The sequence below is a fragment of the Taeniopygia guttata genome, chromosome 8 (assembly GCF_048771995.1).
Source record: "Taeniopygia guttata chromosome 8, bTaeGut7.mat, whole genome shotgun sequence".
Classification (NCBI taxonomy): domain Eukaryota; kingdom Metazoa; phylum Chordata; class Aves; order Passeriformes; family Estrildidae; genus Taeniopygia; species Taeniopygia guttata.
This window is the reverse complement of record NC_133033.1, coordinates 670,001-697,999: the sequence shown is the minus strand read 5'-3', so window position 1 is coordinate 697,999 and position 27,999 is coordinate 670,001. Positions and strand designations below refer to the sequence as shown.

The following is a 27,999-nucleotide window of genomic DNA, read 5'->3' as shown; positions in this document are numbered from 1 at the left end:
CGCTCAGGTGAGACAGGGACACTCCAGGAGCTGCCCAGGTAAGGCAGGGACACTCCAGGAGCTGCCCAGGTAGAACAGGGACACTCCAGGAGCTGCCCAGGTGAGACAGGGACACTCCAGGAGCTGCCCAGGTAAGGCAGGGACACTCCAGGAGCTGCTCAGGTGAGGCAGGGACACTCCAGGACCTGCCCAGGTGAGGCAGGGACACTCCAGGACCTGCCCAGGTGAGGACAGGGACACTCCAGGAGCTGCCCAGGTGAGGCAGGGACACTCCAGGAGCTGCCCAGGTAAGGCAGGGACACTCCAGGAGCTGCCCAGGTAAGGCAGGGACACTCCAGGACCTGCCCAGATGAGGACAGGGACATTCCCAGGGCAGGAACACTCCCATGGCCGGCAGGGTCTGCCCGCAGGAGGCACCTGGAGCTCAGGGCAGCAGCGGGAACTGTTCTCCTGCCCATGTCAGGGTGGGAAGCACCACTGCCCTCACTGCCAGGTTTGCCCGGGATCCTGCTCATCCAGAGCCTGCCCCTGCAGCAGCGGCACAATCCAGCCTGAAATTTGGGAAAACGGCCTGGATCCTACACAAATGCCCGCAGGGGGAGAGGCAGGGGAGGTGCATGGGCCCAGAAATTACAGAGAGGTGTTCTGGGAGCTCCTGGAGGGACTCCTGCAGGGTTTGGACAAGGCCCCCAGCACAGACTGGGATTGCTGGGGGTCTGTGCAGGGCCAGGAGATGGATCCAGGGTCCCTGTGGGTCCCTCCAGCCCGGGACAGGCAGTGGGGATCCCAGGAGCAGCAGAACCATCCCACCCAGTGCTGCTGTGCATTGATTGCCTTGGTCCTGCTCCCCAGGGATCCATCCTGGGTTTATGGCTGCAATCAGTGACGCTCCAGTGCCGTAAATAACTGCATCCATAAGGCGTGGCTTTGCTTTATGGATCCCCATCAGTGATTAAATCACATTTTCCTGGATATAACTTCCACAGGGGAGGGACACACTCATGGAGAAAGAGCTGCTGGGTGACCTTGGCCTTCAGCTTTGGGCAAAAAGGCTTTTATAAAAAGTAAGGGAGAGCACAAAGGAAGTTCAGGGAGGGTAGGAGCTGATTGCTGTCAACATAAGGATCATGAGGATGCATTTCCTTCTTCTGTGTGTTCACAGAGGCATGGAATGGTTCTGGGCTCCCCCAGCACTCCAAATGTCACTGGCTTTTCCTTTTCCTATGCAAAAGGCAGCAAATATAGAGAAAGGTGGTTTTTTGTTTTGTTTTGTTGGTTTTTTTTTTGGTGTTGTTTTGGTCCCTTTTCTTAAAGTGTAGAAAACAATCTCTGCTCAGAACCTTGGAAAAAACGATCCTCTCTGCCAACAAAGGGAGGGTGGGGAGCGTGAGGCAGCAGCAGCAGCGATTTCTTTCTGGGAAGAAAGGCCAGGAAAGCAGCGTGGCAGCAAGATTTGTGCTTATTAAAGACAGCACCAGGCCTCCAGGCAACATTTATTAGACACAGTCACAAAAGTCTGGTGTGGGATTTACCACTGCCTATCGCTGGGAAAAATAACAACTAATGAAGGCGGCATTTGTTCAAGCAAGTCAAATATCCCATTAAAATTCCTGTAGGCATTTGCAGGTGGGAAAAGCAAGGAAAAGCATTTTCCAGAGGGGTTGTTTGTCAGCAGCAAAGGGAAGCTGGGCCCTGTGGCCCAGCCAGGAGGGGTTGGGGTGTGAAGGATCCCCCTGAGCCGGCCCCGGTGGGCACGGGCTGGGGGGTCAGGGATGGAGAAGCCCCTCAGACCTGAGTCCAACCATTCCCCAGCAACTACAAGGCCACCAGGGCTGCTGGGCAGCTCTTCCATTAGGGAATTTTCCCAAATATCCACCCTGAGCTGCCCTGGTCCAGCCTGGGGCTGTTCCCTCTCCTCCTGTCCCTGTTCCTGGAGCAGATCCCAAACCTGGCAGGAGCTGTGCAGAGCCAGAAGGGCCCTGAGCCTCCTTTGCTCCAGGCTGAGCCCCCTCAGCTCCCTCAGGGATCCTCCAGCCCCCTCAGCTCCCTCAGGGATTCTCCATCCCTTTCCCCAGCTCCGTTCTCCATCCTGCAAGGGAAGAGCTGCTGGTGCCAGGCCAGGTGCTCGCTGGAATTGCCATATTCAAGAAGCAAAAACTCCTAGAAAAACATATCTTGCAGCAAAATTTTGTTCTATTTATAATATAATATATATATATATATATATGTGTACAACATTTATTTATGATCCCCGTTTAACTCCCTCCAGACCAAGCTACTCAAACCACCTTTTCCTTATCCCCACTGAGACCCTCAGAGCAGCCAACCCCACCCATCTCCTTTTGAATTCCATTTGCAAAGATCTATGGTGGGAGAAATTGGGCAATACATTTAATTCTGGTCAGTTTAACCCTAAGTAAGTATTTAAGTCTAAGTAAGGATAATTACTAAAGAGGATCCTCTGGTAAAGGTGGTGATTAAAGCGTTCTCGGGCACTTTGCACACACATGCAGAATTTAATGTGCAAAGTGCACGAACTCACAGTTGAAGATTCTGTAAGGGACTCAGATGGTTAAACGTGTGTGGGACACAAAAATGAATTAAAAAAAAAAAAAAAACACAAGGAATTCTTTAATCTCTCTTTAAGGCAGCGTTCTTTGCTCTCCATGATTAATTAAAGCGTGACCCGTCTGCTGAGCTTATCTGTACAAAGTCAGAACTGTTCATATTCTTCTTTTCCGTGCTCCTTTTATTGGCTTTGCAGCCCGGGCACAGCGGCACCGCTGAACCAATTAAGTGGCCAGAGTAGCAGGGTTATTCCACATGCTCAGGAATTAAATTCCCCAACACCAGTAATGAGGCACCCTGAAATGCAAGAGCGTGGGCAGGCGCCATCCATCAAAATAAATCCAGCTGATGCTCTCTTTAGGGGTTTGTGGGAGCTGTAAATCCGGACTGGAGCAGAGGTGATCAGAACAGAAACCCTCTGATTAAAATTCACTCGGCAGGGGAGGGAATCCAGGCTGCACTCTGGGAAAGGCAAAGGGACATTCCTGGGATATTCCCGGGGTATTCACAGCCCCAACACCCCCTCCAGCACTGCAGGTACGGGAATATTGCTGGGATAATCCCGGGATAATCTCGGGGTATTCCCGGGATATTCACAGCCCCAACACCCCCTTCAGCACTGCAGGTACCGGGATATTGCTGGGATAATCCCGGGATAATCTCGGGATATTCCCGGGATAATCTCGGGGTGTTCCCGGGATATTCACAGCCCCAACACCCCCTCCAGCAGTGCAGGTACTGGAATATTGCTGGGATAATCCCGGGATAATCTCGGGGTATTCCCAGGATAATCTCGGGGTATTCCCGGGATATTCCTGATCCCAGCTCCCGCTCCCGCACTGCAGGTACCGGGATATTGCTGGGATAATCCCGGGATAATCTCGGGGTATTCCCGGGATAATCTCAGGGTATTCCCGGGATATTCACAGCCCCAACACCCCCTTCAGCAGTGCAGGTACCAGGATATTCCTGGGATATTCCCGGGATAATCTCGGGGTATTCCCAGGATAATCTCAGGATATTCCCAGGATATTCACAGCCCCAACACCCCCTTCAGCAGTGCAGATACCAGGATATTCCTGGGATATTCCTGATCCCAGCTCCCGCTCCAGCAGCGTGGGCACCAGGATATTCCCGGAATATTCCCGGGATATCCTCAAGATATTCCTGATCCCAGCTCCAGCACTGCAGGCACTGGGATATTCCCGGAATATTCCTGAGATATTCCTGATCCCAGCTCCCACTCCAGTACTGCAGGTACTGGGATATTGCTGGGATATTCCCGGCATAATCTCGGGATATTCCCGGGATAATCTCGGGGTATTCCCGGGATATTCCCAATCCCAGCTCCTGCTCCTGCACTGCAGGCACCAGGATATTGCTGGGATAATCCCGGGATAATCTCGGGGTATTCCCGGGATAATCTCAGGGTATTCCCAGGATATTCACAGCCCCAACACCCCCTTCAGCAGTGCAGGTACCGGGATATTGCTGGGATATTCCTGATCCCAGCTCCCGCTCCAGCAGTGCGGGCACCAGGATATTCCCGGGATATTCCCAGGATATCCTCAAAATATTCCCAATCCCAGCTCTAGCACTGCAGGTACTGGGATATTCCCGGGATATTCTCGGGATATTCTTGGGATATTCCTGGGATATTCCTGATCCCACCTCCCGCTCCCCCACTGCAGGTACCGGGATATTGCTGGGATATTCCCGGCATAATCTCGGGGTATTCCCGGGATAATTTCGGGGTATTCCCGGGATATTCCCGATCCCAGCTCCCGCTCCAGCACTGCAGGTACCGGGATATTCCCGGGGCAGGTACCGGGATATTCCCGGGGCAGGTACCGGGCTATTCCCGGGGCAGGTACCGGGATATTCCCGGGATATTCCCGGGGCAGGTACCGGGATATTCCCGGGCTATTCCCGGGCGGTTTGGGATATTCCCGGGCTATTCCCGGGGCAGGTACCGGGATATTCCCGGGATATTCCCGGGGCAGGTACCGGGATATTCCCGGGCTATTCCCGGGCGGTTTGGGATATTCCCGGGCTATTCCCGGGGCAGGTACCGGGCTATTCCCGGGCTATTCCCGGGCTGTTTGGGATATTCCCGGGCTATTCCCGGGCTGTTCCCGATCCCGGCTCCCACCCTGGGCAGCCGCGGTTCAGCGGCCGGCTGGGCGGTTCGGGAGCGTGCGAATGTCCCGAGGTGTTTGCGGGCCCTTTGCCGATGGAAGGGCTCTCCGAGCCCCGTTTTCCCAGCACGGCTCTCCCGGCACAGGAGCGCTCCGGGCCGAGCTCGGTCCCGGCGGGGTTGCCGTGGAAACGCGGCGGATGCTGCGGATGCTGCGGATGCCGCGGATGCTGCGGATGCGGCTCCGGGGCACGGGCAGAGCCCTCAGCAGCTCCGTGTGCTTCGGACAGCGGCTCCATCCTGCCCGGAGCTGCCTCCCAGAGCCGTCCTGCGGGGATTTCTGGGTTTCTGGATAACCAGGACACCTCAGGGCAGCTGCGTTTCCTCGGAGCTTTTCCAGGCCAGGTTGGCTCGTGCTGCATCCTGTGCCAGCAGAACTGCTGGGCTCGGGAGGGTCCCAGAACCCCAGACTGGGCTGGGCTGGGCTGGGAGGGACCTCAAATCCCACCCAGAGCCACCTCCCACCATCCAGGCTGCTCCCAGCCCCAGTGTCCAGCCTGGCCTTGGGCACGGCCAGGGATCCAGGGGCAGCCACAGCTGCTCTGGGAATTCCATCCCAGCCCCTGCCCACCCTGCCAGGGAACAATTCCTGCCCAATATCCCATCCATCCATCCATCCATCCATCCATCCATCATCCATCCATCCATCCATCCATCCATCCATCCATCCATCCATCCATCCATCCATCCATCCATCATCCATCCATCCATCATCCATCCATCATCCATCCATCCATCATCCATCCATCCATCCATCCATCCATCCATCCATCCATCCATCCATCCATCCATCATCCATGCATCCATCCATCCATCCATCCATCCATCCATCCATCCATCATCCATCCATCATCCATCCATCCATCCATCCATCCATCCATCCATCCATCCATCATCCATCCATCATCCATCCATCCATCCATCATCCATCCATCCATCCATCCATCCATCCATCATCCATCCATCCATCATCCATCATCCATCCATCCATCCATCCATCCATCCATCCATCCATCCATCATCCATCCATCCATCCATCTATCCATCCATCCATCCATCCATCCATCCATCCATCCATCATCCATCCATCCATCCATCCATCATCCATCCATCATCCATCCATTCATCCATCCATCCATCCATCCATCCATCCATCCATCCATCCATCATCCATCCATCCATCCATCTATCCATCCATCCATCCATCCATCCATCCATCCATCCATCCATCATCCATCCATCCATCCATCATCCATCCATCCATCCATCCATTCATCCATCCATCCATCCATCCATCCATCCATCCATCCATCCATCCATCATCCATCCATCATCCATCCATCCATCCATCCATCCATCCATCCATCCATCCATCCCTCCATTCATCCATCCATCCATCCATCCATCCATCATCCATCCATCCATCCATCTATCATCCATCCATCCATCCATCCAATATCCCATTTCCCAGTGGGAATTGTCTCCCATTTGTCCTCAGGCTGAACTGCCACCATCCCCAGGGATGTCACTGCTCAGCCCTGCAGGGTTCCCCTCTCAGAGCTCTCCAGGATCTCCCCGAGCCCTGCCTCAGCTGAAGAATTGTTCTTTCCCTACCAATAACCAGCAACGTGCAGGAAAACCCACCCAGGAATTCACTGTAGGAGCTCCCACACAGGAGGGACGTTTGCTCAGGGCAGCTGGTAATTCACTGTGGAAAATTTGGTCATTCTTCTTTTGTTTTCCCCAAATAAAGTCAATTACTGTGAAACAAATACACTTCCCCCCCTCTTAAAAAGGAAAGGTAGGAGTTAGGAACAATACAGCCAAAATGTTTTATTTGGGCAATACAAATACAATCAAATCAAAAATATCACAGATTTTCATACATTAGTAAGAAGTTACTGTACACTTGAACAGTTGCCATTTTTTACAGCTAAACAAAAGCTTTACCTTTATTAAAATGTATTTTCCTCTCACATAAAATATACACTTTGCACTGACGTATTTTACATGGGACACCTCTCTGGGGAAGAACAGCTCACGAACAACACGACAGGGCCACCTTCTCTACCCCACACAAGAGCACATCGAAGCGAGACACACGGCTGCTCCCAGGGCTGGCCCGGCCCGGCAGGGCCCTCCGAACGACTGCTGGGCTCGGGCAGTTGGGGGTTGGTTGAGTTTTGGGGTCACTGGATTTCAGGGTTGGTGGATTTTTAGGCCTGGCGGATTTTAGGGTTGGTGCATTTTTGGGGTTGGTGGATTTTTGGAGTCGGTGGATTTTAGGGTTGGTTGATTTTTGGGGTTGGTTGATTTTTGGGGTTGGTGGATTTTTTGAGTTGGTGGATTTTTTGGAGTCGATGGATTTTAGGGTTGGTTGATTTTTGGGATTGGTGGATTTTGGGGCTGGTTGATATTTGAGCCTGGCAGATTTTAGGGTTGGTGCATTTTGGGGGCTGGATTTTTGGGGTCAGTGGATTTTTGAGGCTGGTCAGTTTTTGGGGTCAGCACATTTTTGGGGTCAGCACGTTTTTGGGGTCAGTGGATTTCAGGCTTGGTGGATTGTTGGAGTTGGTGGATTTTTAGGGTTAGTGCATTTTGGGGCCGGTGGATTTTTGGGGTTGGTGCATTTTTGGGGCTGGTGGATTTTTAGGTCAGAAGAAGGGACTTTGGGCAGGGTTGAGCGTGGCTCTGGTGGCTCTTCCTGGGGTTCAGCTGCCAGGAACGCCCTCCCAGGATGTTCCTTGTCGCCCTGTTCTTTTAAAAGTTTTAAAGGTCTTTTGAAAGTTTTAAAGTTCTCTTAAAATTTTCATGCCTTCTGATAATGTTTATATATTTCTACTGGAGTTCTCAGGCACTGTTGATGTAAATAATGATTGTTTTGCATTCTTCTCTGTGGGAGGAGAGAATTGATGGGCTGTTGGTTTGACCAGTGTGGCTGGAGAGGTGGCAATTTCACCCTTCAATCCACTGTCACTTTTGGAACTCTGCATATTGCGAGGTCAGAAATAAAAGTTACTTTTGCTCTTTTAAGCCTGGTGTGGGTGTGTGAGTTATTTTGTGTAGCAGTGCAGCAGTTCCTGGTGCCAGGGCAGGGGTTTGGGGGTCCCTCCAAAGCCGCCCTGGCCCCAGTGGGGTTCTGCACCCACAGAACCAGGGGAGCTCCTGGCAGCAGAGTAGGTGGAGCCCAGGACAAAGCCCAGGAGGGGTGAAAGGCTGTGGGAACAACTCTGGGTGAGCAGGAGGCTCCGTGGGAGCCCCACAGGAACCGCTGAATGGTTTTGGGACTGGATTTGGAGAAGAAATGCAGCAAGAAATGCACTCATCCCTATGGGCTGGAGTGAAACCTGGGGTGAACTCGGGGCTCTGCCAGACTCAGGTGAAACGGATTAAAGAAAGGGGGAAAAGGAAATGTCACCGTGGTTTAATCCTGGAGAGGAGAAGTTCTGCTCTTAGCCAAAGGAAAAACTTCTGGGAAAGGATTTTCCTCCCTGCCCCTTGTACAGCAGTGAGGGGAGGGGAAGTCAGCGAGTGGCTTTGGAAAAATCTCCGTGTGTTTTAAAGAGGATTTTGATGGAATTGCAGGGAGGGAGATCTGTGGGACATGGACACAGATGGTCTGTGTGCAGCCTGCAGTGATCTGCCTCGGCTTCAGACCCCCCAAAAGGCACCAGCCACTTCTGAGGGCTTGGAGGGCTCAGGCAGCACCTGGATCTGGGAATGGCAGCCCCAGCCTGGGGTCTCGAGGCTCCTCTCACACCCAGCTCCTCCTTCTGCTCCCGTCCTTTCCACAGAAACCCCCTGGCTGCCCCAGGCATCCCTGCCTGCCAGGACCTGGGAACAGGGGCTTGCTCCTCTTCCAAAAACTCCTGCCATCCTCAGGAATAAGGCATCTGTTGAGTTTAGTTACTGTAAACCACTTGTGAAAAACGAAAATCTGCACCGTGTCCTGGCACCCCCAGGGGATTTACTTAGACATGAATAAAAAAGAGTAAAATATATATTTATATATATATATAATTATCCTTTGCTAATCGTAGCACAATGTACAATCTGAACCTGATTTGGGAATAAAATACAATCCTGGACAGAAACAGAGGGGATGGAGGGAAAAGGGACTCACCACCTCCTGTCTGTGCATTTTCTGGGTTCAATGGCTTTATCCTCTCTGGGGCTCAGGGTCCCTCAGGGACCTCAGGGCAGCTTGGGGGTTCTGCACCCCCAGGTTCCTCTCACGGAGCCAAATCCTTACTGGGAATGAGGATCAAATCCTTACTGGGAATGAGGATCAAATCCTCACTGGGAGTGAGGATCAAATCCTCCCTGTGAGCAAGGATCAAATGCTTACTGGGAATGAGGATCAAATGCTTACTGGGAATGAGGATCAAATCCTTACTGGGAATGAGGATCAAATCCTCACTGGGAACGAGGTCAGACCCTCACTGGGAATGAGGATCAAATCCTCCCTGTGAGCAAGGATCAAATGCTTACTGGAGGAAGGATCAAATCCTTACTGGGAATGAGAATGAAGTCCTCCCTGGACTGAGGTGAATCCCTCCCTGGAATGAGGATGCAGCTCCCTGGAGTGAGGGTGAATCCCTCCCTGGAATGAGGATGCAGCTCCCTGGAGTGAGGGTGAATTTCTCCCTGGGAATGAGGGTGAATTCCTCCCTGGGAATGAGGGTGAATCCCTCCCTGGAACAAGGATTCCTCCCTAGAGTGAGGATCAGATCCTCCCAGGAACAAGGATTAATCTCTCCCTGGATGAGGGTGCAGCTCCCTGGAGTGAGGGTGAATCCCTCCCTGGAGTGAGGATCAGATCCTCCCTGGAGTGAGGATGAATCCCTCCCTGGAGTGAGGATGAATCCCTCCCTGGAGTGGGGATGAATCCCTCCCTGGAACAAGGGTGAATCCCTCCCTGGAACAAGGATGAATCCCTCCCTGGAACAAGGATGAATCCCTCCCTGGAGTGAGGGCGAATCCCTCCCTGGAGTGGGGATGAATCCCTCCCTGGAACAAGGATGAATCCCTCCCTGGAGTGAGGGTGAATCCCTCCCTGGATGAGGCTGCAGCTCCCTGGACAGGGAGCCCCAGTCCCACCTGCCGGGCTGACAGAGGGATGGGCACACACGGAAGGAGCTCCTGGCCCGGCTGGGTGAGGAATTCCCAGCCCCAGGTGCCTCTGGAGCCCGGTGGGAGCTGGCCCTGCTCCAGCAGCCCTGCCAGGAGCTCCGGGGATGTGTTTCTGCACTGCTGGAGCTGAAGTGGGATTTGATGCACTTGGAGCGGCCCCAGCCCAGGAGATGGATTTGTGAGCAGTGCAGGGGTGAGCAGGGCACTGCCAGGGTTTGATTCCTTGGATCCGCTCGGCTGCTGCTGCTGGCAGCTGTAAACAAGCCAGGAGACAAATCCAGCAGCTGACCCCTCCAAACAGAGCTGCACGCCGGGCTGGAAGAGGGATTTTGGCAGGTGAACTGATGGAATTGTGAGAATTGCACATTTTACAGAAACACTTCCAGGCTGATTATCCAGAGCAGCTGGGGCTGCCCTGGATCCCTGCAGTGCCCAGGGCCAGGCTGGACAGGGCTGGAGCAGCTGGGACAGTGGGAGGAGCAGGGAAGAGGAGCTGGCCGGGCTTTCAGGTCCCTCCCAGCCCAAAACATTCCATGATTTTATGCTTACTCTTGGATTTATGACGGATTCACCTGTGGGGAAGCTGCCCAGCGCTGGGACTTGGCTTTGCTGTTCCCTGGTGGGATTGCCTGGGATAAAGCCAGGGCTGTTTGTGGCTCTCCCCTGCAGCTCCTTAAGAATTGGCTCTCGTGGCCGAGTTCCCTTCAGCCCCATCATTAATAAAATCAGAATTAATTTACTTAACTAAGCGGAGGTTTGGGAAATTCAATAAAAATGGTTTTCTTTACAATTAAGGTGCATCTGTGGGATATTCTTTAGCATTTCTGGAGCATATCTGAAGTTTTTTATATTTGGGACTGAGTATTCCACATGTCCTTCCTTTCCTTGGATCACTGGTGTGGCTCTGGCTCAGCTTTGGAGACATTCTGGGATTGTTTAGCATTACCTGGCTTTTTTCACTGTGGACTCCAGTCAAACCCCTCCATTTGCAGGTTGATTTTATTCTTTCCCATATTTCATTTAACAGTTCTGCCTCACTTTCTGTAGGAAATGAGAAGGGAAGGCCAATATTTGCCATGAATGAAAATGGAAATTCATAAGTCAACAGGCAGGGCCAGCCCTCCCTCTCTGTTACACAAACCCAGCAGGGTTTGCTTTGTTTAAAGCACCGAGGTCTGACCCTCTGTGATTTTGTGTTTGTTTTAATAAGAGCATTTGGTGGTTGTGGGAGGCTCTTCTCACGGCACACGTGTCAGAGCTGGCAGGTTTGTTTTCCAGGGAACAGCTCTGGGCTGGATTCACCTCAGCCCTTCATTCTGCAGGAAAAAGAGCGCTGGGCTTCTGCCAGAGTGAGGGAAGCAATTCCAGAGTGAGGGAAGCAATTCCAGAGTGAGGGAAGCAATTCCAGAGTGGGGGAAGAAATCCCAGAGTGGGGGAAGCAATCCCAGAGTGGGGGAAGCAATTCCACTGTGAGGGAAGCAATTCCAGAGTGGGGGAAGCAATTCTAGAGTGAGGGAAGCAATCCCAGAATGAGGGAAGCAATTCCAGAGTGGGGAAAGCAATCCCAGAGTGGGGGAAGTAATTCCAGAGTGGGGGAAGTAATTCCACAGTGAGGAAAGCAATTCCACAGTGAGGGAAGCAATTCCAGAGTGGGGGAAGCAATTCCAGAGTGGGGGAAGCAATTCCAGAGTGGGGAAAGAAATCCCAGAGTGGGGGAAGCAATCCCAGAGTGGGGGAAGTAATTCCACAGTGAGGAAAGCAATTCCACAGTGAGGGAAGCAATTCCAGAGTGGGGGAAGCAATTCCAGAGTGGGGAAAGAAATCCCAGAGTGGGGGAAGCAATCCCAGAGTGGGGGAAGTAATTCCACAGTGAGGAAAGCAATCCCACAGTGGGGAAAGCAATTCCACAGTGAGGGAAGCAATCCCAGAATGAGGAAAGCAATCCCAGAGTGAGGGAAGCAATTCCAGATGTTTGGATTTTGGGAAGGAGGAGGGCTGGCAAGGCTTCCTCAGGGTGCCACAGGAATTCCACCGAGCCCCAGAAACCTGAATCCTTCAGGGGGGCACCTGCTGCAGCCCCCTGGAAGGTCACTGGGATGGTCACATTTCACTGGGCAGCCCTCCTCTGTCTTGGTGGGAGAGATTTCTAAAGTTAATTATGAAATCTTTGCATTAAATATTCAACAACACTTATTTTTGAGTACCTCAGGTTTCATTTAGGTTCCTTGAAAATTTAATATCCAACTTTAATATTTAATACTGCCCTGAGATGGGTGTAGGAATTTAAAGTCTATGCTTTGAATGAAAAGGATTCTGGATTTCTTTATGGAAAAGGCTGAGGTGGAGGGTTGAGGAAAGGGTCTGCCTTGAAAGGATCCAACTCTTCCTTTTTCCATCCTGCACAAGTGTCTTTTATGTGCAGGGGCACTGTAGGGCTCACTCTGCTCTAATTAAGGCCTCTCATTTGTTAAAATATCTTTAACACGTTTGCAGCACAGCACCAAAAATGGGAAGCATTATGATAATTTTAAGGTTGTTTTTTTTCTTCTGGGAGGGGGATTAGCTGCCCAATTAACACACACCATTAATTTGTGAGCTGCACTTGAAGTGAAATGAGCAACACAGGGTTTGTGGAATTGTTGAAGAATCAGAATTAGAGTCAGAAAGCACAAAAGCACTTGGAAAAGTCTTGTGAGCCCAGATTAGAAGGGTTGGTAAGGATGGGCTGTGAGGCTTGCCTGGAGAGCTCTGCCTCAAGCAGGGAAAAGGAAAAACCCCACTGCAGGCTGTGGGGCAAAGCCCTGCCCAGGAAAAACCCCACTGGAGGCTGTGGGGCAAAGCCCTGCTCAGGAAAACCCCACTGGAGGCTGTGGGGCAAAGCCCTGCTCAGGAAAACCCCACTGCAGGCTGTGGGGCAAAGCCCTGCTCAGGAAAACCCCACTGCAGGCTGTGGGGTAAAGCCCTGCTCAGGAAAACCCCACTGCAGGCTGTGGGGCAAAGCCCTGCTCAGGAAAAACCCCACTGCAGGCTGTGGGGCCAGGCTGGTGTCACAGAGCCAGGGGATGAGGGTAAACATGGAACAGCAGCAGGACAGGGATGTGTTGCCCTGATTTTCAAAAGTGTGAAGTTTCTTTTATAGTTCTTTTAAAAGTTTTAAAGTTCTCATAAAACTCCTTCAGCCTTCTGATAATGGTTACATATTTCTGCTGGAGTTCTCAGGCACTGTTGATGTAAATAATGATTGTTTTGCATTCTTCATTGTGGGAGGAGAGAATTGATGGGCTGTTGGTTTGACCAGTGTGGTTGGAAAAGTAACAATTCCATCCTCCAGTCCACTGTCACTTTTGGAACTCTATATATTACGAGGTCAGAAATAAGATTTGCTGTTTTTCTCTCTTCAGCTCCCCAAGCTCCTGTGTGCTCATGTGGTGTCCAAGGGCCACAGGGATGGGCACAGGGGCTGTGGGATGAGGGCTGGGAAGGGCAGCTGGGGCCAGTCCTGCTGCTTTGGCACTTTCCCGGTGCCAGAGCTCCTTCTGGCCACGTTTGGTGCTCTCAGATGTTCCCTGCCTGCTGCTGCTGGCCCAGGGCTGTCCCTCGCTCGTGGCTCAGCCAGGGAGGTTCAATGGCAGAGGTGGGAATCGCTGGAGCCCCTGCAAACCCCTGCCAGTGTCTGCAGTAGCACCCAAGGGCTCCTGGGGGCTGGAGATGGTGGGAATGGGGCTGGAGATGGTGGGAATGGGGCTGGAGATGGTGGGAATGGGGCTGAGCCGGTGGGAATGGGGCTCTGGGGGGCTGGAGATGGTGGGAATGAGGTTCTGGGGGGATGGTGATGGTGGGAATGGGGCTGAGTGTGTGGGAATGGGGCTCTGGGGGATGGAGATGGTGGGAATGGGGCTGAGCTCGTGGGAATGGGGCTTCTGGGGGCTGGAGCCGGTGGGAATGGGGCTCTGGGGGGCTGGAGCCGGTGGGAATGGGGCTGGAGCCGGTGGGAATGGGGCTCTGGGGGGCTGGAGATGGTGGGAATGGGGCTGAGCCAGTGGGAATGGGGCTCTGGGGGCTGGAGCCGGTGGGAATGGGGCTCTGGGGGGCTGGAGGTGGTGGGAATGGGGCTGAACTGGTGGAAATGGGGCTCCTGGGGGGATGGAGCCGGTGGGAATGGGGCTGAGCTGGTGGGAATGGGGCTCTGGGGGATGGAACCAGTGGGAATGGGGCTCTGGGGAGCTGGAGATGGTGGGAATGGGGCTCTGGGGGCTGGAGATGGTGGGAATGGGGCTCTGGGGGGCTGGAGCTGGTGGGAATGGGGCTCTGGGGGGCTGGAGATGGTGGGAATGGGGCTGAGCTGGTGGGAATGGGGTTCTGGGGGGCTGGAGATGGTGGGAATGGGGCTCTGGGGGGCTGGAGATGGTGGGAATGGGGTTCTGGGGGGCTGGAGATGGTGGGAATGGGGCTCTGGGGGGCTGGAGATGGTGGGAATGGGGCCTTGGGGGCTGGAGCTGGTGGGAATGGGGCTCTGCTCCCAGGGATCAGGGACAGGACGGGAGCCACGGGCTGAGGCTGTGCCAGGGAAGTTCTCATGGGAAATGAGAGCGCTGGAGCAGCTGCCCAGGGCCCATCCTGGGGGGTTTAACAGCCCTGGGCACTTGGGGACACGGGCAGGGCTGGGCATGGCTGGATTTGAGACTCTCAGAGGGCTTTTCCAGAACAATTCCAGCATTCCGTGGGATCTATCCCGTGCATTGCAAAGGGGAGGAGGCTGGGTGTCAGCTCTGATGGCAGTGGTGCTGGTTAAATCCTGCAGCTGTTGTAGATCCCTTCCAGGGAAATATCCTGTTCCATCCCATCCCATCCCATCCTATTATCCCATCCCATTATCCCATCCCATTATCCCATCCCCTCCCATGCCCCTGTTCCCGGGGATGCCCATCCTGCCTTCTCTCCCCCTGCTGCTCTCCAGGGGCTGTGGGTCCTCCTGCACAGCAGCCTTGAGGGGGGATAAGGGTGAGCCTGGCTTTGAGAGCTCAGAAAAGCTGATTTTGTGCCAGAACTGGAAGCAAAGCCTGTCCTTTCTCCTGCCCATTCCAGGGACTGTCCCTGTGGGAAGTGCAGCTCGGGAGAGGGAAGGAGCTGGGGAGTGGGAGCAGTCCAGGCTGGAAGAAGTGACAAAGCAGGGAAGAGTGCCGAGGCCTGGGGTGGAAATTCATCAGCTCCCGGCTGAACAAGGAGCTGTGAATCTCTTTGAGTGCAACAGCTCTGCCAGCTTGCAAAGGAGCAGATGTGCTCACAAGATGGATAGTTGCAAATAGTCAAAATACTGTTTTTTGGGCGTTTTTGTGCTTTAGTGATTATCTTTTTTCATCTAAAATAAATCCAGATTGTGCATAGGCTGGAAAACAAAATAACAATATTTGGAGAGTGGGAGTGTTTATTTAACAGGTGGCCTATTTAGCAAATGGTTTACTCCTACAGAAATAATATTCCTGCAGGATCCTGCAGCAGTGATTGGGAACATCTGAGAGCAGGAAGGCGTTTTGGGGGGTGATCGCTTCGTGTGGGCTCGGGGTGGGCTGGTTTAATTAAGAACATCTGCAGGAGCACTTTGCTGAGTGCATTTGCATCTCTAATTGACCAGGGGGGTGCTGGGCCCTGGAGCCCCCCCTTCCCTGAGACCCCAAGGACGGGTTTGTAAGGGATGCTGGGATAGTCCCTATGACAGGGCGTCATTCCTGAAATTCCCAGGAATTTCTCCATGGAGGGAACAAGCAGGAAGCTGCTCTGGCAGAAAGGAGCAGGGGCAGGAGCTGAGCTGATCCCAGAATTTTCCCTAAGGCTGTTTTTTGGTGTGAGTCGCTCTTTGCCCCTCAGTCACCAACTCCAGCCTTGGAGGGTGCCGAAAATGTTGGGGAGATGGGAAAGGAGAGAAGGGGACCAAGAGATGGGGACAAAGAGAAGGGGACCAAGAGATGGGAAAGGAGAGAAGGGGACCAAGAGATGGGAAAGGAGAGAAGGGGACCAAGAGATGGGGGCCAAGAGAAGGGGACCAAGAGATGGGGGCCAAGAGATGGGAAAGGAGAGATGGGGACCAAGAGATGGGAGGACCAAGAGATGAGGACCAAGGGACAGGGATCAAAACCACAGGGACCAAGACCCAGAGTCCAAGGCTGCAGGAGCAGCACACAGGAAGGTGTCCTGTCCTTTGTCTTTCAAAGTACAGGGGAGGATATGTGCACCTGTCCTGCTAAAAGTCATTGCTAAATGAGTCACAGGGATTTAGGATCCATACATTTTGGCAAACAGACATTAAATCCTCTTTATACAGAAAGCAATGGCAACTGAGAGCCATTGCCCCCGTCCCAGCCTCCCAGGCTCTGTTTTTAAACGTTTTTGGGGAGGGATTTGCAGTAATTTACTCCAAAGTTAATTTCTTTCCCACTTATGGTAAAAAAAAAAAAAAATGTGAAAAGGTCAAGGATAATGAAAAAGCAGTGAATTTGAAATCCTGTGGAAGAACAACTCGGTGCTTTTAGCAGCCCACTTAAAGGGGGAGGAATAGCAGCTCCTTCAAGGTTCCAAAGCTTTGCCAGCCTAATGAGCTGTGCTGCCTCCTGCAGAGCCCAAATTCCTGCCAGGACTGGGCTGGTTCCTGGGGTGGAGCAGCTCCTGCCCGGCCCCAGCTGAAGGGACACATCACAAACGCTGGGCTCCTCTCAAAGGCTGCCCCTCCATGCCACGGCTCCGAAGAGAAAAGGCAGTTTTATATTAAAAAACTACAAACCAGAGGGAGGGCAGCCTGGCCCTGCCACCCCACCCTCAGGCACCCACTGGAGAATGAGGCTGCTGCTGCTCCATCTCGGCCTGGAGGGCTGTTCAAGTGGGGATCAGTGGGACCCGTGTGCCTCTGACTCTGATGGGGCTGGGAGGGGGACAAGCTGATGGTGCTGCTCAGAAATCTGCACAGAAATCCCAGGGTGTCGTGTGCCAGATGGGTTTGGGCTGAGACATCCGAAAAGAGAGAGCAGATTTTCCCCTCTGGATACCGACTGGAATAAATCACCACTGCAGGCAGCTTGTGAGCTGGGAAAGAGGAGGATGGGGACAATGGGTACCCCAGCAGCAGGCTGATAAGGGGGGTCCTGTGCCCTCCCTGTGCTTCCCCAGGGCTGCTGCAGAAGGGGCATTCCTGCTGTCCCTGCTGTCCCTGCCGGGCTGGGGCACTGCCTGGGGTCACTTGGGCTGGGCTGGCTGTCCCTGCTGCTCCTGCAGGGCTCCAGTTCACTGTGGGAGAGCCCAGGCCCTGCTCTGCCCAGCCAAGGTGCCCATCACACGATAAACTGGAGGTACCCTGGGGATGCCTCTGGCAGCACGGGTGATGGAGCAGCACCTGGGATGGAGCTGCACCCCCTGAACACCCAGGCAGAGACCCCAGAGCCTCTCCCCGTTGATCCCAGCCAAGGGCAGAGCAGCTGGGGCGGGTGGGAGCTGCTCCTCCCCATCCCATAATGCAGATTTTCATCCTGCCGCTTCGTACGCCCTGAAATGTGAATGACTGAGAGCTCAGCTTATGAGAGGTGGCAAATGTGCTGATCCCCGCATTTTTTAACATGAGAATTTTCTGATAAAAAGGAGCCTTGGAGCTCTTCATGAATTAGGCATCAGGAGCCAGAGCAAACAGCGCTGAAGGTGCCCCAGTAAAGCCCTTGCTCACACACAGCTCCGAGAGCGGGATTTGCTGAGAATCCCTTCCCCATCAGCCCGAGACCTCGGTGCCACTGCCCTGCCCTGGCTGTTTCCAGGTGGATTATGGAATTTCCTGGCTGCAGAACAAATCCCTGCCCTGCCCTGGGAGCTCAGGGGAGGAACACACTGAGGAGCCAAGCCCAGCACAGCCCAGCACAGCCCAGCAGAGCCCAGCACAGCCCAGCACAGCCAAGGTCCCTGCCCCACCACATCCCCCTCCTTCTTGGCCAAATCCAGAGCCAGCTCCTCCCTGCCCTGCCAGCACCGATTCCTCCGCTCTCAACACTAAGGCAGAATGGAGAATTTTTAATTCCCGTTTTCTAAATTCCCTTTTTTTGTCAACCTTTCCTCATTTCCCAGGATCTTGCAGCATGGCAGGAGGCTGTGGGTCGGTGGCCCCATTCCCACAGCCCTGTGGGACTGAGGAACACCAGACTCCTCACTCTGCCCCAGCTCCAAGGAGTTTCAGTGTGTGGGGGGACATGGGAGAGGATGTGGCAGTTTTTGGTGGCACCACAGCACTGCCAGCCCCACAGCAAACCCCACACTGCCTGTGCTGGAGTGCCAGGCTCAACTTCATCCTCTCCCCACTCCTCCTCACACATGGCAGTTCATGCAAGGATTGTAAAACTATTGAAGAGTCTTTTAAAAGAAATGCTTCCCCCCACTCCCCCCCCCTTTTTTTTCCTCCAAAGAAACACCCCCCTCCATGGCAGCTGTGAAATATGGATTATTTACCTCCAGACTGGGCACGAGGCTGGTCCAGCCTTAGAAGTAAATGCATATTTAGTCTTTAAGGCATATTTATCCATGTAAATACATATTTTGGTATACACATTCTTCATGACACAGTTCTGTGGGCTCTGTGGAGGTTTTGGTAGCAGAACATTTGCCATTGTCTATTTTGAACACTTGCTCAGAAAATGTGCAAAAAAAGCAGCTGTCACCGGGATGGGTTTAACACTCCTGGATCTTAAAAACAGCATCGGCTCTAAAAAAAGCCTATTGAAAAGTTTAAAAAAAGCTGTCTGGCTCTGAAGGATCCTGCCAAGATACAAACCCTCGAGGAGCTGCATTTGTTGTTGAGCTGTGAGACGTGTCTCAGCTGAGTGTCAGCTCCAGGGCACCAGCGTGTGACAGCAGTGTCACTGCTCTGTGTGGGGACACAGCCCTGAGCTCCTGCCCCAGGAGACCCTCCCAGCCCTGCTGGAAATACTCACTGAACCTTTCATTTTCCTCTTGGGGAGGTGGGAACCCACAGAGCCAGACCGGCCCGGCAGCCACCAACAGGGAACCCACAGAGCAAACCTTGGAACAGCTGCCCCCCAAAATGGAACCAGCCCCAAACCCCTCCTGTCCTGCAGCCCTGGGAGTGGCTGTGCTCACCCTGGTGCTTTGGGGCACAGAGCCTGTCCCAGCCCAGCTCCCCAAACCAGGAGTCACCCCCAAACCCGCTGCAGAGCCCCGAGCCCCTCAGCCCTGCCCCTCTCACACTCCTGCTCACAAAAACACCCCTGGCACCGCACACGGCTCCCAGTCCTGCTGCTCTTGTGTTGGGGTTTTCTTTCTGGGTGTCCCCCCAGGTGAAAGCAAACGTGTGGCAGGACCTCTGGTCCGTGCCGCCCAGTGGGGTTGGCAATGCAGACATTCAACGCTTCACTGTATATTCCTTTTTGCATCTTTAATAAAGCTGCTGTTCATTCTATCCTGTTGCTGGAAAGATCGGGTTCCAAATGTCAGGAATCACTGGAATGCAATGTATCATTGGAATGCAGGGTTGGATCCAGCCACAGCATAGAACCCTCTCCCAGTCATCCACATCCTCATTTTTTCCTTCATAAAACTTCACTGACACAAGACTTCCTGCAGCACCACTGTTTCTAGTGAATGGATTCTAAAATAGAGCACTTTAAAGCTGCAATACAAGAGAGATTGGGATATCAGGGCTGATAAACTCATTCGAGGCGAGTTTGTACCCTTTCCTTCCAGAATGGGTTTGTTCATGTTATTCCAGGTTTTAGAAAATGCCACATTTCTGAAAGCAGCACCTGCTTGGCACACGGCAGTAAAAAATGGGAGAAATAATCCAGTCTGTCACTGCCCACGTGCAGAGTGACCCAGGAGGTTTTATTGCCAGTTTTGGAGTGAACATCTCTGTTTTCTCAGCAGGGACGGCAGAGGCACTGCACCTCCTGGCTGGGACAGCTCAGACTGAGCCCAGGAAACTCCGAGTCCTCCTTGCTGAAAAAACAGGATTTTGGGACTGCTGAGCATCCCCAGGGCTCGGCTGGGGCTGCTCACTGCAGCCGTGAGGACAAGAAGCAGCCTCTCTGCTGCCACGGGGATATGTGGAGATAGATAGAAAATTCTGCTTGATACTCCAGGGATTTGCAGGTGTCTCATGGTTCAAAGCATCCTTTATCATTGCTAAATCAGCCAAACCAGTACAAAATTGAGTGCAAGAAAAATACCAATTCACGTCGGCTTTGCCAGCAATACAAAAGGGACGATCCTGACCTTTACAGCCAGGTGGGAATTTGGCTTCAGGGGAACATTCCGACATTCAAAAGGTGCCACAAAATAATTTGAGTTCTGCTTTCTAGTGGGAAATGTCGTTTTTACAGAGGTCGCCACCGCTCAGTGGTGGTGGAGGGAGGGACAAAAAGGGGATGTGCTGCCCTTGAGCTGAGCCCTGCCCCGGGGAGCTCCCCTTTCCTGGCAGCCCGTGGCACCTCCGGCCTCTCCCAGAGATCCCCTACGCTCCAAAGGATGCTCCAGCATTTCCCAGAACACATTCCAGACCGGTTGGAGAGGAAGAGGAAAGTCGTGTTTCATGAAGGCACAACCATGCTGAATTGGCAGGAAAGAGGGAAGAGAACAAAAGCAGTACTGCGCAACGCAGTCATAGTACAAGGCTCATTCTTGAAACCTGAATATCATGCTAGAAGAAAATCTAGATATGTGTAATATTTTGAAGAAATATTTTGAAGGCAATATTATTTGATTTTTTTTTTTGACTCAAAAAAGAACGAATGTTTTTCGTGTAAGTTTGGAGAGAATGCTAGTTGAGAAGGGAACTGAATGTTTGTATTGCAGCCTTAAAGAAGCACATTTTTACTGCAATATCCTTGTTTTGTAAACTACAGTCTGCGACTCAGCAGACCATGACTGAATGCTTCTGAAAACTTGTCGATTACAAACATGAAATCACAATTAATATCCTCTAAAAGTAATTTCAGAGTTCTCACGTCTTAAAAAAGGACAATGTGTACTGCTCCACAAGGTAATGCAGCTAATCAAAAAAAAGGAGTCGAATTAAAGTATTTACATAATGAGCAATTCTACAGAAGGCGATCATCCCCGTGTAAGCACTGATTATATCCCACGCCGCTTTTAACAAACTCTACCAGATTGGATCCAGTCATCAGCACTTCCAGAGAATCCTTAAAAGCCTTTTATGGGTCTTTACATTTAGTGCAGAAGGATGTTCTTCAGGTAGAATATGCTGCTGAGCGAGGACAGCGTCAGCACCAGGGACCAGCAGGAGAACAGCACCTCGGCGTGCCCGGTGATCCCGTACTGGGCTGTGCTGGGAGCTGCAAGGCAAGGACAGGGGTCAGTGGTCAGTGGCAATCCCCCCTCAGCCCCCACATCCTCCTCCAGGCCCTTCCCAGCAGGATTCCCCTGGAGAGCAGGGAGAGCCAGCCCAGCCCGCAGCCCAGGGAACGGCCCCTGGCTCCAGGAGCAGGAATCAGTGTCCAGGCCAGCACTCGGCAATGGGAGCGCTCCGTTTTTAACCAGCTGAACAATCGATCCATTCCTGACTCACTGAGCAGGAAGATCTGCAGTGCAATCAATGACAGGGACTGGATTAAGCCCTGCTGGAAAACAGCTCATTTTCTGCCCAGCTCCAGAAGCCGGAGTCTGACTATTGTGCTCAGCTAAAGACATTAATACTTATTTTGAAGAAATTGTATTTATTTGTTTACCACAAAGCCTTTCTCGAATTCCTGGGTAAATGCACACAAAGTGCAAAGAGGGGAAATACAAGAAATCGGTGCTGAGGAGCAAGGGAGGAGCTGGTCCCTGGGGATGTCCCAGCTGTGCCTCAGGGATGGACCTGGCAGAACCTTCTCCTTGACAGGATACAGGAAATGGTCTGAAGCTGCATGAGAGTTGATTTAGATGGGACATTGGGCAGGAATTGTTCCCTGGCAGGGTGGGAAGGGGCTGGAATAGAAGTCCCAGAGCAGCTGTGGCTGCCCATGGATCCCTGGCAGTGCCCAAGGCCAGGTTGGACACTGGGGCTGGAGCAGCCTGGGACAGTGGGAGGTGTCCCTGCCAGGGCAGGGGGGCACTGGGTGGGATTTAAGGTCCTTTCCAACCCGAACCATGCCAGGATTCTGTGAAAGCCATGGGTTTGCTCTGGAGAGCCACAGGCAGGAGGGAGCTGAAGGAGCCGTTCCCTCACCCTGCACCAAATCCTGCCTGCTTTCCCAGTCCCAAGGCTTGTTCAGCCCAAATCCTGGATCAAACTGGGATCACCGGCACCCTTTGGTTTCCCTGCAGACCCCTGCAGCTCTGCTTGCAGCCTGTGGCATTTGACTTGGCGCAGAGAATGTGACACAACCCAAAATCCTCTGCTTTCCCCCCGTGCAGAAAGGCTCAGGTAATAACCCAAAACACAACAAGATTTAACTTGGTTTTGAAGCTTAGTTTAGTGGCTGATGACTGTGACTAACTGCAGGCCAGGGCACTTCCTCTCCTCTCATTAAAAAAGGGCTTTCTGTGCTAAGTCAGGATGACAAATCAACCTTTAATTTATCACCAGGGCCGGGCGAGGAAGCTGAAGCATAACACAGGTGCTGTTTCATTTTATGGTATGAAGAGAGCTTCCCCAACTTAAGGATAATTTGAACTGCAGTAGCTATAAAAGTGAGTGGAAAATTATGTAAATCTGATTTCCTGCATATGAACCAGCTCTGTCTTTCCAAGGCTTATTAAATCATACCTGGATTGTTTCTGCACAAAGGCAAGAGGGAGTTAATGGGGGGAAAATGCACTGACTTGGGAGATGATATAAAAGTTAAAGTTCCCAGAGCTGCCTAAGCAGGAGAATTGGATGGGAAAGAAACCTGAACGAGAAGCAAACCTGGAGAAGCTTAATTATCAATTATGATGTCACACGAGGCCTACTGGATGACACATAGTTTAAAATATTGGGCTAGACTCTTAAAAGTTCTTAAAAATTAATAATCTCCTGCAGACTTTTTCTTCCTCCCCCCCCCCACCCCCTCAGAATTTTGATTAAATTTTCCTGTGGCTCCCTGAATTCTTTGCTGGCCAAGCAAAACGCTGTTGCTGGATATTAATAAAATTCCGTAGCTTTGTGCTGATATATACACTTTAAAAATAAACACACCTTTAAAATTTAAAGACTCTTAGCATGGTCTGCTCAGTCCTTGATCCACTCTGAGTAATTATTTTGGTAAGGACTGAGCAGTCCTTGCTTTCCTGTGCAAGGCCATGCAAGGTCACTTTGTTCTTGGACTTGGTAATTTCAAAGCACTTTTGGATGGTTCTCTGTGTCAGAATAAGCCTTCAGTTTAGGGAAAAATGAAAAGGTTTAAATGCTTGAGAGCTGCATAAACCAGCTGCCTTTCTTTCCCTCACTGAAATATTACCATGCCATTGTTTCACTCACACACACACACACACACATGTACAGACGAGCTCCCAGTCTTAATATTTATGCAAGGAGGTAATGGTGGGGGAATGTGTGATTAGGCTTTAAATAAAAGCTGGAATTATTGGAGTCTGTGATTACACCTGCAGCCATCCTGGGCATTTCCATAAACCCCATCCCCTGCATGACACAGAGCTGAATTGAGAGGGGTTGGCAGAGCTTTGGGTGCCTGGAGGGGGGAAGGAGAGCTGTGTCAGGATGGACTGCAGGAGTTTCTGCATGGGAAGGGCTGCCCAGCCCTGGCACAGCTGCCCAGCCCTGGCACAGCTGCCCAGGGAGGTTTGGGTCCCCATCCCCAGGGGGATCTCAAAGCCCTGTGGATGTGGCACTTGGGCACGTGGCTCAGGGGTGGCCCTGGCAGTGCTGGGCATGGTTGGACCCCGTGGTCTGGAAGGGTTTTTCCAACCTAAACCATTCCATGACTTTATGATCTGGTGCTGCAAATTCACTTCAGAGCCCGGGGAGTGATACCTTGAAATGGCTGAAAAGAATGTGAATTTCCATCTAGAAGAAGATTAAAAGGAGCTCCACGCACAGCCTGATGTCTGAAATAGCAAATGACCCAGGATTTAGAAGACACAGTGAGTTTAAAATGTCAGCTCCAGCCGCTGAGGAGTAATAATTTATTTCATGTTCCTGGGTAAGTCAAATTTTGCTCAGAGCCAGAGTGGCTGCATCCTTCTGGGAAAGGGAAAGGGGACACACACACAGAGAGCATCACCAGGGGCTGGGAAGGGGCCCACAGGGGCTGGGGTGGAAACTGAGGTTGTAGGGGACCTTAAATGTCCCCTCGGGGCAAGGAGAAATCCCTGCCTGGGCCACGGCACCACCCCGGTGTCGGGTGCCTTTGTAAACTCTCCTTTCTTCCAATTTAGGGATTATTGGACCTAATCCTAATGTTTTACACCAGCCAGCACTTGTGGAAATATTTAAGACACCCTTAGCACAGATAGGATTATACTCAGACATCTCTCCTGGTGCTGAATAGAAAGGAACAAAGTAATATTATATCAGTATCTCTAATTAATACAAGAGATTATGGGAAGTGCTATGCTGGAACACACAAACCAGCATTTCCTAGCACCAAGGGCTGCATTAACCAGAAATAATTATAAGCTTTAATGCTGATGCTGTGTAGACAAAAGCACAGACCCCTTTAGGTTGTCTGAATAAGCAAGACTAATTCTGTTAAATGGATTATGCAGGGAGATGTTAATAAGCATTTCATTTAACCATATCCAGGTTAATCATTTACTAAAGGAAAGCCTTAATAAATTGTATTTTTTGGTGCAACGTTTAAAACATACAGAGAAGGAAGGAATAAACTAGCTCAAGGTCGGAGCAGTAAGGTGAAAAAGAAGGATGAAAAAGGCTGGGCTGTCAAATAACATTCTTTTAAAAGAAAAGATGGGGAGATAATGGGCCTCAGAAGGCTCGGGCGAGGCCCAGGGATAACATCTCTACATTTTGTTCCACTTGAAGCTGCCGGAGGATTTATGGCTGTGAGGAGGAGGTCGGCAGTCCATAAAAGCCTCTGCTGGGAGCAGCAGTAGTGATGGGTGCTGAACCTGCTCCTCTGGCCAGGAGGAACAGGAGCAACCTCCTTGGGGGCCAGGGAGGGCTGGGCAAAGCTTGGCCTTGGGAGAACAAAACCTGAAAGTCCTGTCTGAAAAGGAATCCCTGAGGAAGGGATTGTTTGGTCTGATGCAAATGCAATCCTGCTGAAGGCTGAGCGGGACAGGAGCTGCCCTGTGAGGGAGAGGCAGGAGGGAGGCACAGTTCTGGTTTAGTTCTGGGGTCAGTTCTGGGGTCAGTTCTGGGTCAGTTCTGGGTCAGTTCTGGGATCAGTTCTGGTTTAGTTCTGGGGTCAGTTCTGGGGTCAGTTCTGGGTCAGTTCTGGGATCAGTTCTGGTTTAGTACTGGGATCAGTTCTGGTTTAGTTCTGGGATCAGTTCTGGGATCAGTTCTGGGATCAGTTCTGGTTTAGTTCTGGGGTCAGTTCTGGGTCAGTTCTGGGTCAATTCTGGGATCAGTTCTGGTTTAGTTCTGGGGTCAGTTCTGGGTCAGTTCTGGGATCAGTTCTGGCTTAGTTCTGGGGTCAGCTCTGGAACCGTTCTGGATCAGTTCTGGGTCAGTTCTGGGGTCAGTTCTGGGTCAGTTCTGGGATCAGTTCTGGTTTAGTTCTGGGGTCAGTTCTGGGTCAGTTCTGGGTCAATTCTGGGATCAGTTCTGGTTTAGTTCTGGGGTCAGTTCTGGGTCAGTTTTGGGTCAATTCTGGGATTAGTTCTGGGGTCAGTTCTGGGTCAGTTTTGGGTCAATTCTGGGATCAGTTCTGGTTTAGTTCTGGGGTCAGTTCTGGGACCCTCAGGACAAGAAGGACATTGAGGGTCTGGAGCATGTCCAGGACAGGGAACAGAGCTGGGAAGGCTCTGGAGCCCCAGGAGAGGCTGAGGGAGCTGGGAAGGGGCTGGAGAATCCCTGAGGGATTTGGGAAGGGGCCGGGGGATCCCTGAGGGAGCCGGGAAGGGGCTGGAGAATCCCTGAGGGAGCCGGGAAGGGGCCGGGGGATCCCTGAGGGAGCTGAGGGGGCTCAGCCTGGAGCAAAGGAGGCTCAGGGCCCTTCTGGCTCTGCACAGCTCCTGCCAGGTTTGGGATCTGCTCCAGGAACAGGGACAGGAGGAGAGGGAACGGCCCCAGGCTGGGCTGGGGAGGCTCAGGGGGGATATTTGGGAGAATTCCTCCCTGGAAAGGCTCTCCAGCCCTGGCACAGCTGCACAGGGCAGGGCTGGGAGCTGCAGGGACGAGGACAGGCACTGTCCTGTGAGCCTGCCCCTCTCCAGGACTGTCCCAGCCCAGGCACAGCCCGTCCCTGGCTCCTGGGGCTCCAGGCTGGATCTTGCTTTCCTGAATTATCTGTCAAGAAGAGCTCAGCACTGCTCAGACAAATCTCTCAGAAAATCCTTGAGGAACGACACGGAATATTGCAGGAGCTGTCCAAGAGCTGCCTCTGCCCGTGGATAAGCCAGAGCGGGGAGGATAAAGCTGGGAAGTGCCAGGTGCTTAACAGAGGGGCTTTATCATCCTCTGGGATGGGAGTGCTGGCAGGAAGATTCAGGAGATGAGCCCCAGAAGAATGATGGGGCTGATAAGAGAGGGGTGTTATCAGGCCCTGTCCATCAGCATTCACACAGGGCTGCTGGCAGGGCAGGAACTCGGAAATGAAATCCTGATTTGTCTTTATTTAGAATTTAAATGAATAAAAAAGCATTTTGTGAGTCTTAAAATGGGAAAACAGGGACTAAAATACGATTGTTAGAACTGGAGAAGCAAAAATCAGCTGTTTGTTGTGCTAAAATCTGAAAGCTTAGTATTTTAAACACTTGAGACGTGCCACCAGCAATTATTAAGTGAAATATTATCCCAGCCTGTGTTTGTGCACGCACAGAAAATGAGACAGAAGCATTTCTTGTTCCAGTCATGAAGACCCCAATTGGAATGTGCCCTGTGTTTAATGCAAAACTGATCCTGATGCTGGTTTTGACTGAGGTAAAATATAAAATATGATATTTACAGGTTGAAAAGAGAGTAAAGCGATGAACACACGGTAACCATGGCCACCAGCTGTGCAATCCTGAATTGTGGGGATCTCTGCCTGGGCTCTGGGGCCCAAGGAGGCAGGAGGAGATATTTTACATTTTACACCTTCCCTGCCTGCCCTCCACAGCAGTCAGAGTCACCTTTCCCCAGCAAATAACTCATGCTAAATACTGTAAACAGCCGCAGACTCATTTCAGACTGCTAAAAATACACCCAGCGCTGGGGATTTTAAAGTCAGATCACTTTGCATGGTGGCTCAAAGCAGAGCTGCTCCCCCAGGGCTGCCAGCCCCGGCTCAATGGGCACGGAGGGACAGCGGGGCTGGGGTTGGGGCTCAGGGGGCAAAGGGGGCTGGGGCTCCCAAAGAACCCTCTGGAACAAAGCATTTCCCAAGCCAGCAACTGCTCAGGAGCACCGAGAGGTTCCTCACTTGGTGGTACCTAAAAATCCCTGCAGTTCCTGTGGGTCCTGCTGTGGTTCATGCTCAGCCCTGGAGAGGAGAAGGACCCAAGGAGAGCTCAGAGCCCCTGGCAGGGGCTGGAGAGGGGCTGGGGACAAGGCAGGGAGGGACAGGACACAGGGAATGGCTTCACTGCCAGAGGGCAGGGATGGATGGGAGATTGGGAATTGGGAATTGTTCCCTGGGAGGGTGGGAATGGAATTCCCAGAGCAGCTGGGGCTGCCCCTGGATCCCTGGCAGTGCCCAGGGCCAGGCTGGACACTGGGGCTAGAGCTCCTGGGACAGTGGGAGGTGTCCCTGCCATGGCAGGGTGGCACTGGGTGATCTCCACAGCCCAGCCCAGCCCAAACCATTCCGGGATCCTCTGAAGGTCCCTGGGTGTCCCAGGATTGGAGCAGTGACAAGCTTTAGTGACAGCTCCAGGAACTAAACAGCTCCAGCCCCCCGTTTTCAGCCTTCTCACACTGCTCAGGTGTGGCTTCAGTGCAGTTTCATTCAGACAGGGATCACCCTGGAGGTATCAAACAGAAACACCTTCCCTGAAGTACTGCAGGGGAACAG

General features: G+C 52.2%; 1 protein-coding gene across 2 annotated transcripts in view; it reads right to left on the bottom strand.

Annotated features, from left to right (window-relative positions):
* Positions 1-6,573: 6,573 nt before the first annotated feature.
* The window catches only part of NEGR1 (neuronal growth regulator 1), a 161,572-nt gene continuing 140,146 nt past the window's right edge, over positions 6,574-27,999 (bottom strand). For both annotated transcript variants that reach the window (XM_030279486.4, XM_030279487.4), the window contains one exon: positions 6,574-21,231. In XM_030279486.4, coding sequence (XP_030135346.2) covers positions 21,107-21,231 — 125 coding nt within the window. In that variant the 3' untranslated portion in view covers positions 6,574-21,106. The remainder of the gene's footprint in view (positions 21,232-27,999) is intronic.